Source organism: Dipodomys ordii, unplaced genomic scaffold (genome assembly GCF_000151885.1).
Source record: "Dipodomys ordii isolate 6190 unplaced genomic scaffold, Dord_2.0 Scaffold111, whole genome shotgun sequence".
Classification (NCBI taxonomy): Eukaryota; Metazoa; Chordata; class Mammalia; order Rodentia; family Heteromyidae; genus Dipodomys; species Dipodomys ordii.
This window is the reverse complement of record NW_012267327.1, coordinates 1,154,110-1,169,773: the sequence shown is the minus strand read 5'-3', so window position 1 is coordinate 1,169,773 and position 15,664 is coordinate 1,154,110. Positions and strand designations below refer to the sequence as shown.

The following is a 15,664-nucleotide window of genomic DNA, read 5'->3' as shown; positions in this document are numbered from 1 at the left end:
GTGGGGCCTGAACTCTGGGCCTGGGCGCTGTCCCTCAGCTCTTCAGCTCAAGGCTAGCGCTCTACCACTTGAGCCACAGTGCCACTTCCGGCTTTTTGCTTTTTGCTTATATAGTGCTGAGGAATTGAACCCAGGGCCTCATGCATGCAAGGCAAGAGCTCTATCACTGAGCCACCTTCCCAGCCCTAAGATGGATTTTTAAGAAACTCTCACCCCCACTTTGACAACAACTTTGATATCCAACACATAAATATATTGATATTCTTGGCTACATTATGGGTTGTGTGATCCATTGCCATATTTTTTCCTAATTTTAAGCTTGAATATTATATATCTAAAATAGTATATGTAATATAGTATATAAAATATTATTTGTAATTAATATGCATGAGGAAAGGGCACAAATAATAAATGTGGGGCACAAAATGTGCACAGTGAATACCCCAATGTAAGTGCTAAGTGAGGTTGCATTGTATCGCTTGTAGCCCACATAGCCCGACCTGTTGCTTAATGGACTTATACATAATTAAAAATTGTACAAATTATACCCATCTAAAATGAACTTGGATTCTGTGACTTCTCATTTTGTTCATGCTTTAGCAGTAATTTATTCATTCTTCTTGCTGTATTCCCTGACTATTCATGCTTTTTTTGATGGAGGATAGATTCTTTTATGGATTACCAGTAGGAAACCTTTCTTTTATACTTTTGAAGCATCATTTATGTGTACCTGATTGTTTGCTGGGTAGATAGCTAGATGAAGTTGGTGGCTCCTGTCTCATGAATTCTTTTCTATAGATCTCCCAACAGTTTTCTGAATTGCTTGTTGCAATTAAGTCATATCTCAGCAGTGCCTAGTGGTTCCTGTTGTTTTAGGTTCTCATCAACATAAAGTCATCTTTTTTGTTGTCGTCATTGTAGTAGGATTTGAACACAAGGCTTTATACTTCATAGGCAGATGCTTTGTTATCTGAGGCGCACCATTAGCTCTTTTTGCTTTATTTTTCAGATCCAGTCTTGTGGGGTCTTTTTTTACCCAGAACCAGCCTCAGATTGCCATTATCCTATCCTCCCTTTACCCCCCAATAGGTGGAATTACAAACATGTGACACATTGTAGCCAACATACTTTTCTGTTGAGACTGAGTCTGACTTTTCTCATGGGCTGGTCTCAAATTGTGATTCTTCTTATTTCTGCTCCATGTGTAAGGTAGGATTAAAATCATGGACCATACTTCTGTTGGTCTTACCGTGTGTGTGTGTGTGTGTGTGTGTGTGTGTGTGTGTGTGTGTGTGTGTAAGATTTGAACTCAGGGGCTCACATTTCCTATTCATGTACTGCTAAGCTATACCTCCAGCCCTTCTCTCTGCTGTATAAATAAGTTTTTTATTGTGAAAATACTGTACAAAGGGTTTACAATCACATGAACAAGGTAATGAGTACATTTCTTATCAAGCATTGTTGTCTCCTCCTTTGTTTTTTCCCTACCATTTCCCTTCCCTCCCATCTCCACAGCTACACTCCCTGCCACCCTCCGCCTACATTGTAAAGTTCATCGATATCCATCTTGTACATCTCATTGCTGTACATCTCATTGTTGCAGTGGGTCAATTTGTTTTTAAGATATTCGTTTACTCCCTGTCGAGGCATATGCCAGAACCTCCATGGACTTCACAAAGGTAGTTGCCATGACTGTAAGGACACACACCACCAGATCTGGCTTCCTTTCATTGAGAAGAGTCTTATAGACTTCTCTGCCAGAACTGGCTAGGAACACTGCTCTTCCATTCTTAATCTTCCACATAGCTAGGAATGGCAGGCATGTGCCACGATAGCCAGCTATATGTTGAGAATTTATCTGGAAAATTTTGCTGCCTAGAATGAGCTTCAAATATGATCCTCCCAAGTAGATGGGTTGTAGGCTGGAGCCACAGGCACCTGATTCAGCCTATGCTAGTAATTTCATCCCTCTGGGATGGAGTAGAATTTCATCAAATTTTTAATTTACTTCCATGTGTGTCTACATTGCACCTACCACCACGTATCCTAAAACATCATTTGTAAAAGCAGTATTGTCATATATAATGATGTTCTATGTATATTGCATTCCCATATGTGGAAGTATTTGTTCCTCAGTTTTTAGTTTTGTTTCATTTCTCTGTTCATGTGTCCATGCCACAGTCTAAACTGATGTAAACCATAAGCTTTTCAGTATTGTTGTTACTGAAGATTGTCTTGTTCAATGTTGGCTCCTGACATTTCCCTGTGAAGTTTAGAATCACCTATTTCTTCACTGTCTCCTGTGATTTTTCTTAAAGGTTGTATTAAATCAGTTGATCAATTTCAGGGTAATTGACATGACACTGAGATTGTGAATCTATTAAAGTATTCAATCTCTTTATGTCTTTTCATTGTTGACTCTGTGTGTGTGTGTGTGTGTGTGTGTGTGTGTGTGTGTGTGTGTTGGCTTTGTTCATCTTTTGGTAGCTTCATTTGTATTTGGTATTCTTCTCTGGTAGCATTGTAAAAATAAAGTTTTATTTTCTACTTTTATGTGGCAGATATATGGAAGTATGATTATTGATATTCAGCAAATATGTTCAATTTCATTCTGATTTCTCATAGTTTAATCAGTAAATTTTTATATTTTCTAGATATAAGACCATAGACAAATAGTGCTTTGCCTTTATTTGGTAGTTACATAATATATTTTACAGATTTTACAATGGCTTGTATTACTATAATCTCTAAGAGCATACTAGAAAATAGAAAGATTTAAAACTGAACAAACCCAGAAAAAATGTTTTTCTTAAATTTTGTTTTTATTTTTATTATTGTACAGTTGATACATAAAGGGTTTATAGGAAAATGAATCAGGTAATACATATGATCATATAAAATAATACTTTATAAGATGAACCTCAAGAAGAAGAAATGAGGTAATTTTTAGTTGCTCTTGTTGCTGTTTTGGTTTTCTTTTCCTTTTGTCTTGTTGGTTAGAAAAAGTTATATGTATATATTTATATATGTATAATTGTAAAGATACTGTACAGAGAAGTTACAGTTACATGAGTAAGGTAATGAGTACATTTCCTATGGAACATTGTTACCCTCTCCTTTGTTTTTTCTCTACCATTCCATCCTTCTCCCTCTCCCCAACACCTCCCTCCCTTCCTCAAGTGGTAAAGTTCATTTTCAACATAGTGTCTTGTATATCTCATTATTACAGTGGGTGAACTTGTATCCTTATTTTAGCATTTGTTATTTCCCTTCCGCTCCCCAAATTAGAAAATGTATATACAAGATGCATGGCACTGGAAGCAGGGGTTATACTGTTGGGGAAGAACATACAAAAGAACAAAAAAAAAATCACATAGTACATTAGAAACAACAGCTAGAAAGATAAAACCTCTTGTGTCCCTGTCTTGGGGTTTATTTCGGTTAGCATCATCTTATATGGTCATATGTACATACCTTTTGACCTTTTCTGCTTGTTTGGTAATTATCCTAGACATATATTAGCTGTTACAAAAAAAGATTTGTTTTTAATATCAAAGTTTTTCCACAATAAAGTTTTCATCAATTTGTATCACCAATTTAAATTTTTGATTATCTTTTCAGACCTTATGCACAATTTAAAAAAAAGATATAATAATCATAATCCTATATGTTTGAAAATACTATTTTTATCTAATAATCTGCCATGCATACTTAACATGACTAATATTTTTCTGAGAAATTTTAATTGTTGTAAAATGTTTTATGTTCTATCTTTACTCATCAACTTACTTGCTTTTGATTTTTTGCTATTATAAATGATATTACCTCAAGGAATCATGTGGGTTAGTTTTTGCATTGCTCTTTTTTTGGACACAAATGTTCTTGCACAACATTTCCTAGAACTGGACTTTCTGGGTCAAAATTAACTGAACATTTTTGGACTTGGTCACTAGTTTGCCTTCCTGAAGTGCTATATAATTTTGCATTCATATCCTTGTTTCTAAACACTACATATGTTGGTGATATTCAAACCTCTTTAAAATTTTTTTTCTCAAGGTGATATATAGAGGGGTTACAGTTACATAAGTAAGGTAATAGGTACATTTCTTGCCAAATTTGTTATCCCCTCCCTCATTTATGTGAAATGTTTCTATTTCCCATGGTCCATGTTAAGCACTGACGTATTTTTGAAAATGGCTTACCTGTTTTGACTTCCTACAATTCTCATTTCTTTTGCTTTTGTTTTAAAATTGCAGCATTTTCAAATTAATATACTACATATATCCGCTTTTATCCAGGAAGATTAAGTGACCTGTCAGTTGCTGACCCACTGACACATTATGTTTTCCTGAGTAATGAATCTTATTTTCTCTGAAGAGTACTCTGTTTTACACAGCTGTTGAAAACTAATTTATCTTGATTTTATGCTTTCATTCAATCATTCATTTTTGGTATAATAAGATCCATTGTCTAAGTACAGAATTGCATTAAGCCTTATTTAACATAATCTTGTTTCTCATGGCAGTACATGAATAAAACTATCAGTTTTCAAAAACCCATTCAAAGATTTCTATGTTGGTGGTAAGTTTCAGTAATGGCAGCTCTTACACAAACTTTAAAGATCCCATCATAATATTATTATAACAGGGGCCTGGCTGTGCATTGGTCTTATATTCTGTTTCTTGTGGACTGACAGCTCTATGTGGTTTCAGGTTTATTGTAAAGGCAATTCAACATACAGTCGTAATTTTAAGTAGCAAAAAGAACCTATTAAAGATTTCTCATTTCTTGAGGTGTCTTGAAACTTAAGTTCACTCTTTTTATGCATTTCACTTTTTTAAAAAAAATCTTCCCTCTCTTCCTTAGATCATTTCTACCACACCTAACTTTCTGGTTTGTAAAACAGCCTGCCATTAACATATTCTGCTTGGGTTTCATCTCTAGGGGAAGAGGGAGTGGAATTGCTTTTGTGGCATCTTTGTAGGCTCCTCCCACCCTCCTCTTCCACCTCCAGAAAGAATTCTGTAGCCACTTCCAGTCTTATTAGGGACATTTACCTTCTAAGTGGAGCAGGTCTGGACTAATGAATGCATTGCTTGATTGTTGTTTATATGTCTTTGCACTTTGAATCTCCTCACGCCCACTCATCTTCTCACCTCCTACACATGGATGTTTTGCTAAGTCCATCAATACAGGGCTTTTGTTACATTCTTTTCTTTTTCTTGTTCTTTCTTTTCTTTTCTTTTTTAGCCACCAGTGCCAAGTCACATACTTTTTAATCACAAATTTTCCATGGGAAAAAATAACCAAACAATGCCATAGCTTCTTAATTCTTACCATCCAAAAAGAAGATTACAATGAATGAATGCCTTCTTTGTTTATCACAAAGAGTAGTGATAAAGTCTCATTATAGAAGAACTGAGGAGATGCAGCTCTTTGGTTTAGAAATTGTCCTGGAAGTGGTATGTTAGAGGAAAATTTTGGAAGTTTGTAAATTTCATATGATGTTCTCAGGAAAAATCACTGAGTGTTCAAATGAGTTAAAATATTGGATGATGATAATTTCATATGGAAACATTGAGAATACCTCTGTAGCCTGTTGTTTCATGTTGTTTATTATACACAAAAAGCAAACATTGAAGCTTTTTATTTGACCACCTCATTTTACCGCATGTGCACAACGCAAAACAAAGCTGTACTTTTCCAGAAAAGATAACATGTGTGCCATTCACTGGTTCTTTGCTTCTTTAAAATATTCTGGTTTATTTTCTTTGTGTGTGTTATGTGTTAGGCTCTTTAATGTGGAAAGGAAGTGTGCCCCTTGGATGTTACTATGATGGGCACTGTGTAGAAGCTTGGCTTAGTTGTTGATGTACATTTTGCTGTACTTTGTGCTCTTTCTAATATTAAAAGATTTTCATGTTCTCTTAAAACAGTATCATTTGGATAACCTTAGCCCAGTTATGACGTGTGTTTCTCTTAAATGACATCTGATGTGGTGTCTCACTATACTCTGTGGTTTCCTGTTTTTTTTGTTTTGTTTTTTTTTCATAAAAGCTTTATGGGACATTAAGTTTTCTAGTTTTCTTTTTTAATGGTACATTAGACCTAAGCTTGCTTGTAAATTCAACATAGTGTTATAAGCTTGTCTCATCATTTGTTCATGTTTCATATCATTTGCTCATTCCACTGAATGAGTTCTCACCGAAATCTTTGGAATTCCTTCAAACTTACCGGGTATATGTCAACTAAAACACACACACACACACACACACACACACACACACACTAGTTGATGTTTGTGTGTGTGTGTGTGTGTGTGTGTGTGCGCACTTTGTTGAACTTGTAGCATCACATATCTTATCCCAAAGGTTTTTTTTTTGGTCAGTTGTGGAGCTTGAATATTTACTCCATTTCTGCTTAGTATTTGTGTTCCAAGAGACAATGGTAGAGAAAAATAGAAGATACAAGTCTTGTGCTTTCCTACTTTGAAGACTAGAGATCATATTTTCTAAATATGAGAAATAGATTTGGCAATCAAAAGGAGGAACGTGACTAAAAATGCATAATTGGTGTCACTGCTTTTCATGTCAGGCAAAAGGTGAAGGTTGGACATTGGGAAAAAGTGTCTTTTATGACACTTGATTCAGTTACCTATTTTGTTTTTCTTCTGCACAGAACTATCGTCCCATGGAAAGTATTCAGACAGTGCCTTCATGAGGTCCATCAAATTAGCTCTGGCCTGGAAGCAATGGCCCTAAAGTCAACGATTGACTTAACTTGCAATGATTATATTTCAGTTTTTGAATTTGATATTTTTACCAGGCTATTTCAGGTAAGATTTATACTTAATCTATCTGTCTCTTTCTTTTCTTACTCTGTGTGTACATGCATGTCTGTGTATATCTCAAACATACATTCACAAACTCATTGCAATGATTTGTATTCTTGGCAGTAATGATAATCATGGGATTGTTTGATTATTCCTCTATGTTTACAGGAAGTGGTTGGCAGAAGTCTAGAGTATCTGGTCCTGTGAGTGTGATGGTTGCTTGTCAGATTTGGGGGAAATTATGGAAAGAACTTGTGGATTAAACCCTCTTTTTAGTTTTACACCTTCTTCAACTGATAGATCACAGCATTCACAGATTGGTGTTTGCCAGAGTTGTTGACATCTTTTTGCCTATGGTATTCATTAGTTCACACACTTAAGGTAGAATAGCCAACCTCAGATAGAATTTTTCTATTTCATCAGTTTGAAAAATTGTTGTTTAATTAATCATGTCCACGTGTAATTATCTGTCTTTTACTATTCATTGGATTAATTTGTAGACTTATAGACATTCTAGTTATCAAATGAGAGAAACCATGCAGCCTGTGTTTCTTTGGGTCTGGCTGATATCACCTAATATAATTTTTCCAAGTCTTACCATTTCCTTATGAATGGGACAGTGTCATTCCACTGCGTCTATATACCACATTTTCTTGATCCATTCATCCATTGAGTGGCATCTTGGCTGATTCCACAGCACAGCACTCTAAACATCTGCACACTGCAAACAAAGGAGAGGATCACAATGGCTTAGTAGCTATATGCATTTTTTAATTGTACTGCTTGCAGTTTTTTTTCTCCTTTGCTTTATTCCCTGTTGTTACTGTTTTTGAGTTCTGTACCCTTTGTTTTGTATATAAGTCTATCTGATTTGGGAGAGGTAAGGGGAATCACAGACTGTGGGACAAAGTGTGCACCAATTCAACAGTGATATCAAGACACTATGTTGGTCAGGGTGAGGAAAGTGGAAGAAAATGAGGTAGTGGGGGAATACTGTTCAAAAAGAAATATACTCATTACCTTATTTATGGAACTGTAACCCCTCTGAGCATCACCTTTACAATAAAATTTAAATAAAAAAAATCAAAGCAAAAATAAAAAAAATGTTCTACTCAAACATTTTTCTGTCAGCAAATATTCTTCATCCATTTGGATTTCAGTTCCTATGTAATATTCAGTCAAAACTGTTTGTCAGTATTAACTTATTTAGCTTTTCTTCTGTATTATTTAGCATTTCTTCTTTCATCTAAGATTTACTCTTCATTTTTTTGATTATTGTTATTGTAAAGATGATGTTCAAAGGGGTTACAGTTATATAAATAAGTAAAGAATAGATTTCTTTTTCTGACAATGTCACTCTTTCCCTTCCTCCTGTTTTTGGTTTACATCACTCTCCATAATTATGTTTAAATAAATATTTAGGAGCTAATAGCTTGGTGCTGCATTTTGTTCTTTTGTATGTATAGGAATAAGCATATCTTATTGAATAGACTTGAAAATTGTATTTAGAGGGTTTTTTTGCCACTAAAATTAGTACATTGCTTGTGGGTCACAGTTTAAGAATCCTTGTTAAATCTGTTATAATTCCAGTATTATATAATATGTAAGGTAAATGGATTAGGAACCAGTTTTATATTATTATTTATTTTGACTGCAGTATGTTTTCAGAGATGCTGGGGTGTAACATTAATATTACTTTCCCAAGGCACATGACTTTAATGTTTTATATCTGGTTGATGACTATGAAAGGATTAAATGATTGATGTAAGCAAACAACACTGCATAGGTTTAATTTAATTTTATTATATTAAAGACCTCGTTAATAGAAGACAGATTAACTTCTGCTAACAATATGAAGAGGGCTAGATATTATTTCATTAGAATTTCAAAGTAATTCTAGCTTATATATTTGATAAGAAATTAGAGAAAATATTACAAAAGCATGCTTTCATTGTTTGAAATGTGCTGCAGTTTCATGATTATTTCCTTGATGTATACAAGCTGTCAGTTTACATTTTATAAGATGAACTCATGAAAAATGTTGTGCTACCCAATATTGATAATTTTTATAATGTTAAATCTTCCTTCTAAAACATTTCTGAGTGGGCTGCTGGTGGCTCATGCCTTTAATCCTAGCTATTAAGGAGTCTGAGATCTGTGAAGTTTAAAGCCAACCCAGGCAGGAAAGTCTGTGAAATTCTTTAAACAAAAATTTTTTTTTTTATTGTGAGAATACCATATAGAGGAGTTACAATGACATGGGCAAGATAACGAGTACATTTCTTATCAAGCATTGTTGCCTCCTCTTTGTTTCCCCTTCCCATCCCTTTCTATACTCCCCTCCTGCCCCCACCGATCCTCCCCCCCACCAAAGTTGTAAAGTTCGTTTTTTGACATAACGACTTGTACATCTCATTGTTGCAATGGGTCCACCTATATCCCTAGTTAAACGATTTGTTATTTCCCTTCCCCTCCACAAATTTTTTATACCAACATCAAATACAGTGACAGCAGGGGTTATACCGTGCAGGAGAAACATACACAGCAATATAGAAATCATCTTATAAATATGTTAGAAACAACTGCATGAAAGGAAAACAAAAACAAAAAACATTTGAATACTTATCTTGGGGTTCATTCCCCTAACATAAACTTATCTGACCTTTTCTGCTTGACTCAGACATATACTAGTTATTGCAAGTAAGGGAAACCATGGGACCTATGTTTCTTTGGGCCTGGCTTATTTCACTTAATATAATTTTTCCAAGTCTTTCCATTTCCTAAGAATGTCATTCTTTCTGATGGAGGCATAGAATTCCATTGGCTATATATACCACATTTTCTTGATCCATTCATCTACTGAAGGGCATCTGGGTTGTTTCCATATCTTAGCTGTGGTAAATAAACTCTTATCTGCACTAAACCACTCAGAAAACTGAAAGTGGCTCTGTGGTTCAAGTAGTAGAGTGCTAGACTTGAGCTGAAGAGCTGAGGGCCAATGCCCAGGCCCACTGTTCAAGCCCCACGACCAAAAAAAAAAAATTCTGATAAACATTTCATTCATTTAATGTGGTACATAACGTTCTAAATAATAAATGTTTTTGCTTCTTTACCTTGTAAGGTAGAAGAAGAAGAAGTAATTTTATATCTGAAACCTAATTGCTCATTTTAAGAATGATGGATGGCTTTTTAGTATGGATCCTAAATGCTAGAATGCCTCAGAGTTATTATTAAATATATTATGGCAACTTAATTTTGGTTAGGTACTATCCCAAACTGCTGCTTAGTATAAGTCGTTTCACTTTAATATAGCCAAGTAACATCACTACACTAAGGTTTGTATACCTTATAATATGCACACTGGGATGAGACAGGAAATATGATCTTTATAAGTAGAGCTACTGTGAAGACGTTTTGATAATAAAACCAAAATCTCACCTGGTCAAAAGATGTCTAGTTTCTTAGAATGTACAGAAGTTGCTAAACAAACAAAACAAAACAAAATGAAATAAAAACTATGGTTAGTTCCTTCTACATCAGAGATTCTTCATTTGTTTTGGTTTCTAGGCTTATTTTGAAGGTAAATTGGTCATTATCACACACATGCTTTAATATATGATGAAATGGATTCTATAGTTTAATTTTCTTCAATGTTTTATTTTCATGAATGTAATATCGAATGTTCATTTCCCTAATTTACATACACATATATGCCTTATGTTTATGTAGACTACATTAAAATGGTAAGTTATGTTAAATACTGTAAATACATAGACATTTTACTGTATTGTGAAATTACTGGTGGTATTTAATTTTTCCAGTTTTTACTTTTTAAAATTATTAGTAGGATTGTCACCTAAAAGTGAGTAAGGGACAATAAGGACTTGTAATTTGAAAGAGTCATCAGGAGTTAAGAGATGAAGTTAGACTTTCATAACCAATGAAAAAAGAAAGCTTTCTTTCTCCTGGTTCCATGTCCTTATATTGGCAGAATTTAAGCAAATGCTGGAGAATCTTTGAGTGTATTTTTCTATAGTCATGTGGCAAACTTCGCCATTTACCTTTCTCTTCTCCAGATAATTGAGAGACATTGTGATAGACAGGTGCTAAGAAGAGATTTTGCTTTCCTTTTCTCTGTCTGGAACTGTTGCTTCCATTCTTCCATCTACACCATATTACAGAAGAATAGATCATTGAGAAATAGGCAATAAACTTGAGGGTTTGGAGGAGAGGAGGCAATATTTTAGATGATATTGTAGTAACAGGTAATATAGAGTATTAATAAAATAGAGAAATGAAAAACTCATTTTGTTCTGATTAATTTATATCATTGTTTAAAAAGCTATCAATTTGTGTTATGCTTACAATGTCTTTTAATCTAAAACAGTGTATCAGAAAAATAAATTTTATTTTCTGAAGCACTTTATTTTGTCTCCATTAAGCCACAAGTTTCCAGGATACTTTTGAAAGACAAAACAGAAAATACATACCAAATATTCCTGACTATTTTGAGTGGGTTGCATTTACAAGAAAAACAGCATACAGACTTAATTCTATTACAGAAATATTTTTGCAATTAATCATTGACCCGGCGAATTTTGTACTAAGGACTGGTTGCTAAATACTGGAACTGTTGGCTCAAAGCTCCAATTTCATTTTTAGTTTTCATTTGTATTTGATTGGTGCATTGGCTGTATATAAAATTTAGAATTTTTAGAACAAATGTTTCCTCAATATGTGTGGACTTTAATGGAATTGATCTCAATATCTCATATTTTGTATTCTTGTCCTTTGAAGACAGAGTAGCAATAAAAAGAAGAAAAGAAAACAATGTCTAGGATAGCAGTTTTGTTACTTTTCAGTATGTATTGATATTTCCCCAAGTATCATTTTATTCTAGATTTTTTTTAGTGACACCTGAAGGTAAAATTTAAAAATGTATTTATCCTGCCCCCCTCCAGGTACAAAGAACATTTCATGTTCTATTCTCCAGAGTTCCATTTTAACCCAATTAGATATTTTAGTGTGATGGTGAAATACCCTAAAGGTTTTCCTTGTTATCTATCTCTCTATATATTTAAAGCTAAAAATTCATTCTTTCCTTTGTTTTTCTCATCTCAAGGGACATAATTCTTGAAGAATTCTTCCTTGCAGATCTGAGACTTGCTTTACAATAATGAATAACAAGTCTCAAATCAAACAAAAGCAGGAACTCTTTATCAATAATCATGTTTAGGACAACCTTTACTTAAACAGCTTTAGCCTGGCAACCATGCTACATCTTTTCTTTTTTTTTTCTTTTGTAGAAATTATCTGAGTTCAATATATGGCACAACAAGATGTAGTGCTGCCAATTTCTTGGAATGAATGTAGCTTCAGCCTTAAAAATGTCCTAGGAATGATTCGCCACACCCTCAAGAGAAGTGTTCTCTCATTGACTCTTTTTCCTCTTGTCATGACACTGAGAGTCCACCTGATCCAATTAAAGAGAGATTGATACATTGATGCAAAAATTTGAGTGAAGCCACATAAATTCATGTTCACTTTTCACAGTGTACAGAAGAATTTCTCTAATTATATGAAATGTGGTTTGGCATGAAATTAGTAGTTGATATTCTCTAGGTAATCAATTTCAATTTCTTTATATTTTTAGCCTTGGGGTTCTATTTTGCGAAATTGGAATTTCTTAGCTGTAACACATCCAGGTTACATGGCATTTCTCACATATGATGAAGTTAAGGCACGGCTACAAAAGTACAGCACCAAACCTGGAAGGTAAGAGGTTTGAGCACTGGTGTTTCGTTTCTAAGTACACTGGTAATACTGATCAAGGCTGGACTGGAGTGGGTGGGGAGGAAAGCCTTATAAACCAAAGCTTGCTGGGTAATTGAGTAATTTTAACCAATATGTTGTACTTGCTCTGAAACAACTTTTCATTGAGAAAAAAGGGCTGAGTTACTATGTAAATTCATGAATTTAAGGATTCATTAATCCTCCTAGTTTTGCTTTTCATATTGGAGGTGTGGGGTATTGAATACTGATTATGATTCTTTCTGTACAAACTTCTTTGCGTATGTTTAGAACTTGAGTTTTGTGCTTAAAGATGAAATAAACAGGTAAGTTTTATGTTCACTAGACAATTTTTGAGGACAAAGCAGTTAGGATTTATGATAAACAAATGTGAGTATGCATAAATACAGATAAACATACATATATGTATTTAGTAATTTCATGAGCATGTGTAAGTCCATAGTTAAAATGTAAATCAATTTCATGTCCTTGGAGACTTCTTGAGTACCTTCTGTCCCTTTATACCCTCAGAATTTTTTTTTTCAGAGATAAAATTGAGGGAGACCAATAGGTTGAGTACTATCCATTCAGTCCTTGGCTTGGGCTTAGAATTCATAGCTCATTAACTGGAAATTCAAGACCAGAAAATTGATCTCTTCCATGGCTCAGTGGGTTTCTCCCACATTCCATCTAACGTATGTTATGTACCTTATAAGCCTTTATACAGCAACATCTCTGCTACACTGGGTAGTGTAGTAGTGAAATTGTAACGGCATAGTCTACTGCATACTGATTTTTCAAATGGAAATAAGTTTATTTTAAGAATGAAAGTGTTTTTTTTATTTGTTAAATCTTCTTTCTTTTAGGACCATTTTTATTTGATTTGTAATGAATGTGATATTTGACCTTTAACAGTCTTCTTAGATGTAAGCCAGGAGTTTCCATTCTTCTCTAACAAAGTGAAAAATCTCCATTAAAAAAATAAAGAATTAGTGTAGTATACATAAAGGAACTAGGGAGTACAGAAAACAATTTGAATCTTTAGTCTAAAATAAGTCCAATGGTTGTTTTTGTGACCCTCAACGAAGATATGATGCTTCTACTTTGGCAGGGACTGTGAAAAGTCCTTTTGTTTCATTCAAGGTTCTCTCCTTACCAGATTTTTGCATAGCAAAAACTGAAATGGATAGTCTGTACTAAATTATAATGTGTAAAACGTCTTGAACAATTCTAATGTGCTTTCAAATGTTCAGAAAAACTTCTTGAACAATTCAAATGGTTTTGCTAAATACTGGCTTTACAGAATGACTGTTTAACTGGTCCTTTCTCTTGGAAGGTGTTTCTTTTTTTTTTTTTTTTTTGGCTTCACAGTAAATGAAACTGTTGGTTCTTTTCCAAGAATGTATGCATTCCTTAAGTTTTGTTTCATTTGGGATCCAGCAAACAGAACCTTAGCAATGTGGTGAAACTGCTTTGAGGCTAGGAGTGTAACTCAAGGACAGAACACTTGACCGACATGTGTGAGACCCCAAGTTTGATTTCCCAGTGCCAAGGAAAAAACATGTATATGCATATAGTCACAAATTATACATACATATTCTCAAATTTTTATACATATATAATAATGTGTACAAATGCATATATAACATAGTTGTTATATATGTATATAATTTTGTGAATCTAAGAAAACACTTTGAATTTTTAATGTTAAAGATGGTTTTGAATCCTAAACCATCCTATCAATATGAAGAAATTTAGCAGATTTTTCCAAGCATTCCGTTTTGGGAAGCAAGGTCTTAAAAATAAAGCATAAGTACACTTGATTTGGGAGGGAGAGCTACCAAGAAAAAGGTTAGCAGAAACTGATGAAAAAAATGTGTGAATGAAATTGAAAATGCATGCAAACAAATCCATATTATAACTCATAAAATAATAATGGTTATTTGCATGAATTACTTGAATTTCTCTATAATAGCCAGTTTTAGAAATACCATCCTAAAACAGTGCTTAGGAAAATGGAAAAGGACATTGATTATAACCTGAATAATTTTACAAGAATGATTTAATATTTTATTTACTAAAATATATCATTTATTAGATTTTTAGCATATAAATATCAACTGTATTTGTATTTTTTCATTTTCATTTTCATTTCATGAAAATTAATCATTCAGGGCTGGGAAGGTGGCTCAGTGGTAGAGCGCTTGCCTTGCATGCCTGAGGCCCTGGGTTCGATTCCTCAGCACCACATAAGCAAAAAGAAAAAAGCCAGAAGTGGCGCTGTGACTCAAGTGGTAGAGCGCTAGCCTTGAGCTGAAGAGCAGAGGGACAGCGCCTAGGCCCAGGGTTCAGCCCCACGACCGGACCCAAAAAACGAAAATTAACCATTCACAGAGATCTTTATGAACTCTACATTTTACTATTGATTTGAATGTATCATATACATTTCTTAGTGTAACAAGTTACTAACAACCTTTAAATTATAATTTATAGTGACTTCTTTTCAATTTTCATAACATTGTAGCTGCCTTGCTAGGTGGAAATATTGTATCTTAATCTGATGAAATACAGCAAATAATTGGCAAGTTAATACCATGTTTTCAGGATCTCTTTGGGGAATCTTTTTAAACATCTTTCCAAAGGTCATTTTTGACAGTTTTTTTAAACCAATATGAAGTTCTTCATAGAAAAAAAAAATCACAAATTCTTCTTTTCTTAAAACACTCATTTTTATGGGTGAAATTATATTGCACTGCTAAATATACAAAACTACTAAACCAATAACATTCTATCATTGAAGTCCACTCACAGCCCTCAAAGCGTAGTTTGATGAGGTAGCTAAGGTTTTATTAGTTTAAACTCAAAATGGAGAACAGCTTAAGGAACTCATGTCCTTGAAATATGCTCAATTCTATCTTGTAAAGTTTTTGTATGGCACTTTGTTCATCAATGACTAAATCAATTTGAAATACATTTCTTTATTCGATGTTTGCTTTTTTCTTAAACTCATCTAACAGCTTAAATATAACCAAAGTTTACTCA

At 33.9% G+C, this 15,664-nt stretch overlaps 1 protein-coding gene across 4 annotated transcripts in view; it reads left to right on the top strand.

Moving 5' to 3' along the window:
* The window catches only part of Cblb (Cbl proto-oncogene B, E3 ubiquitin protein ligase), a 164,865-nt gene that overhangs the window by 92,043 nt on the left and 57,158 nt on the right, over positions 1 to 15,664 (top strand). For all 4 annotated transcript variants that reach the window (XM_013028556.1, XM_013028557.1, XM_013028558.1 and 1 more), the window contains exons 5-6: positions 6,679 to 6,835; positions 12,486 to 12,607. In XM_013028556.1, the coding sequence (XP_012884010.1) occupies positions 6,679 to 6,835; positions 12,486 to 12,607 (279 nt within the window). The remainder of the gene's footprint in view (positions 1 to 6,678; positions 6,836 to 12,485; positions 12,608 to 15,664) is intronic.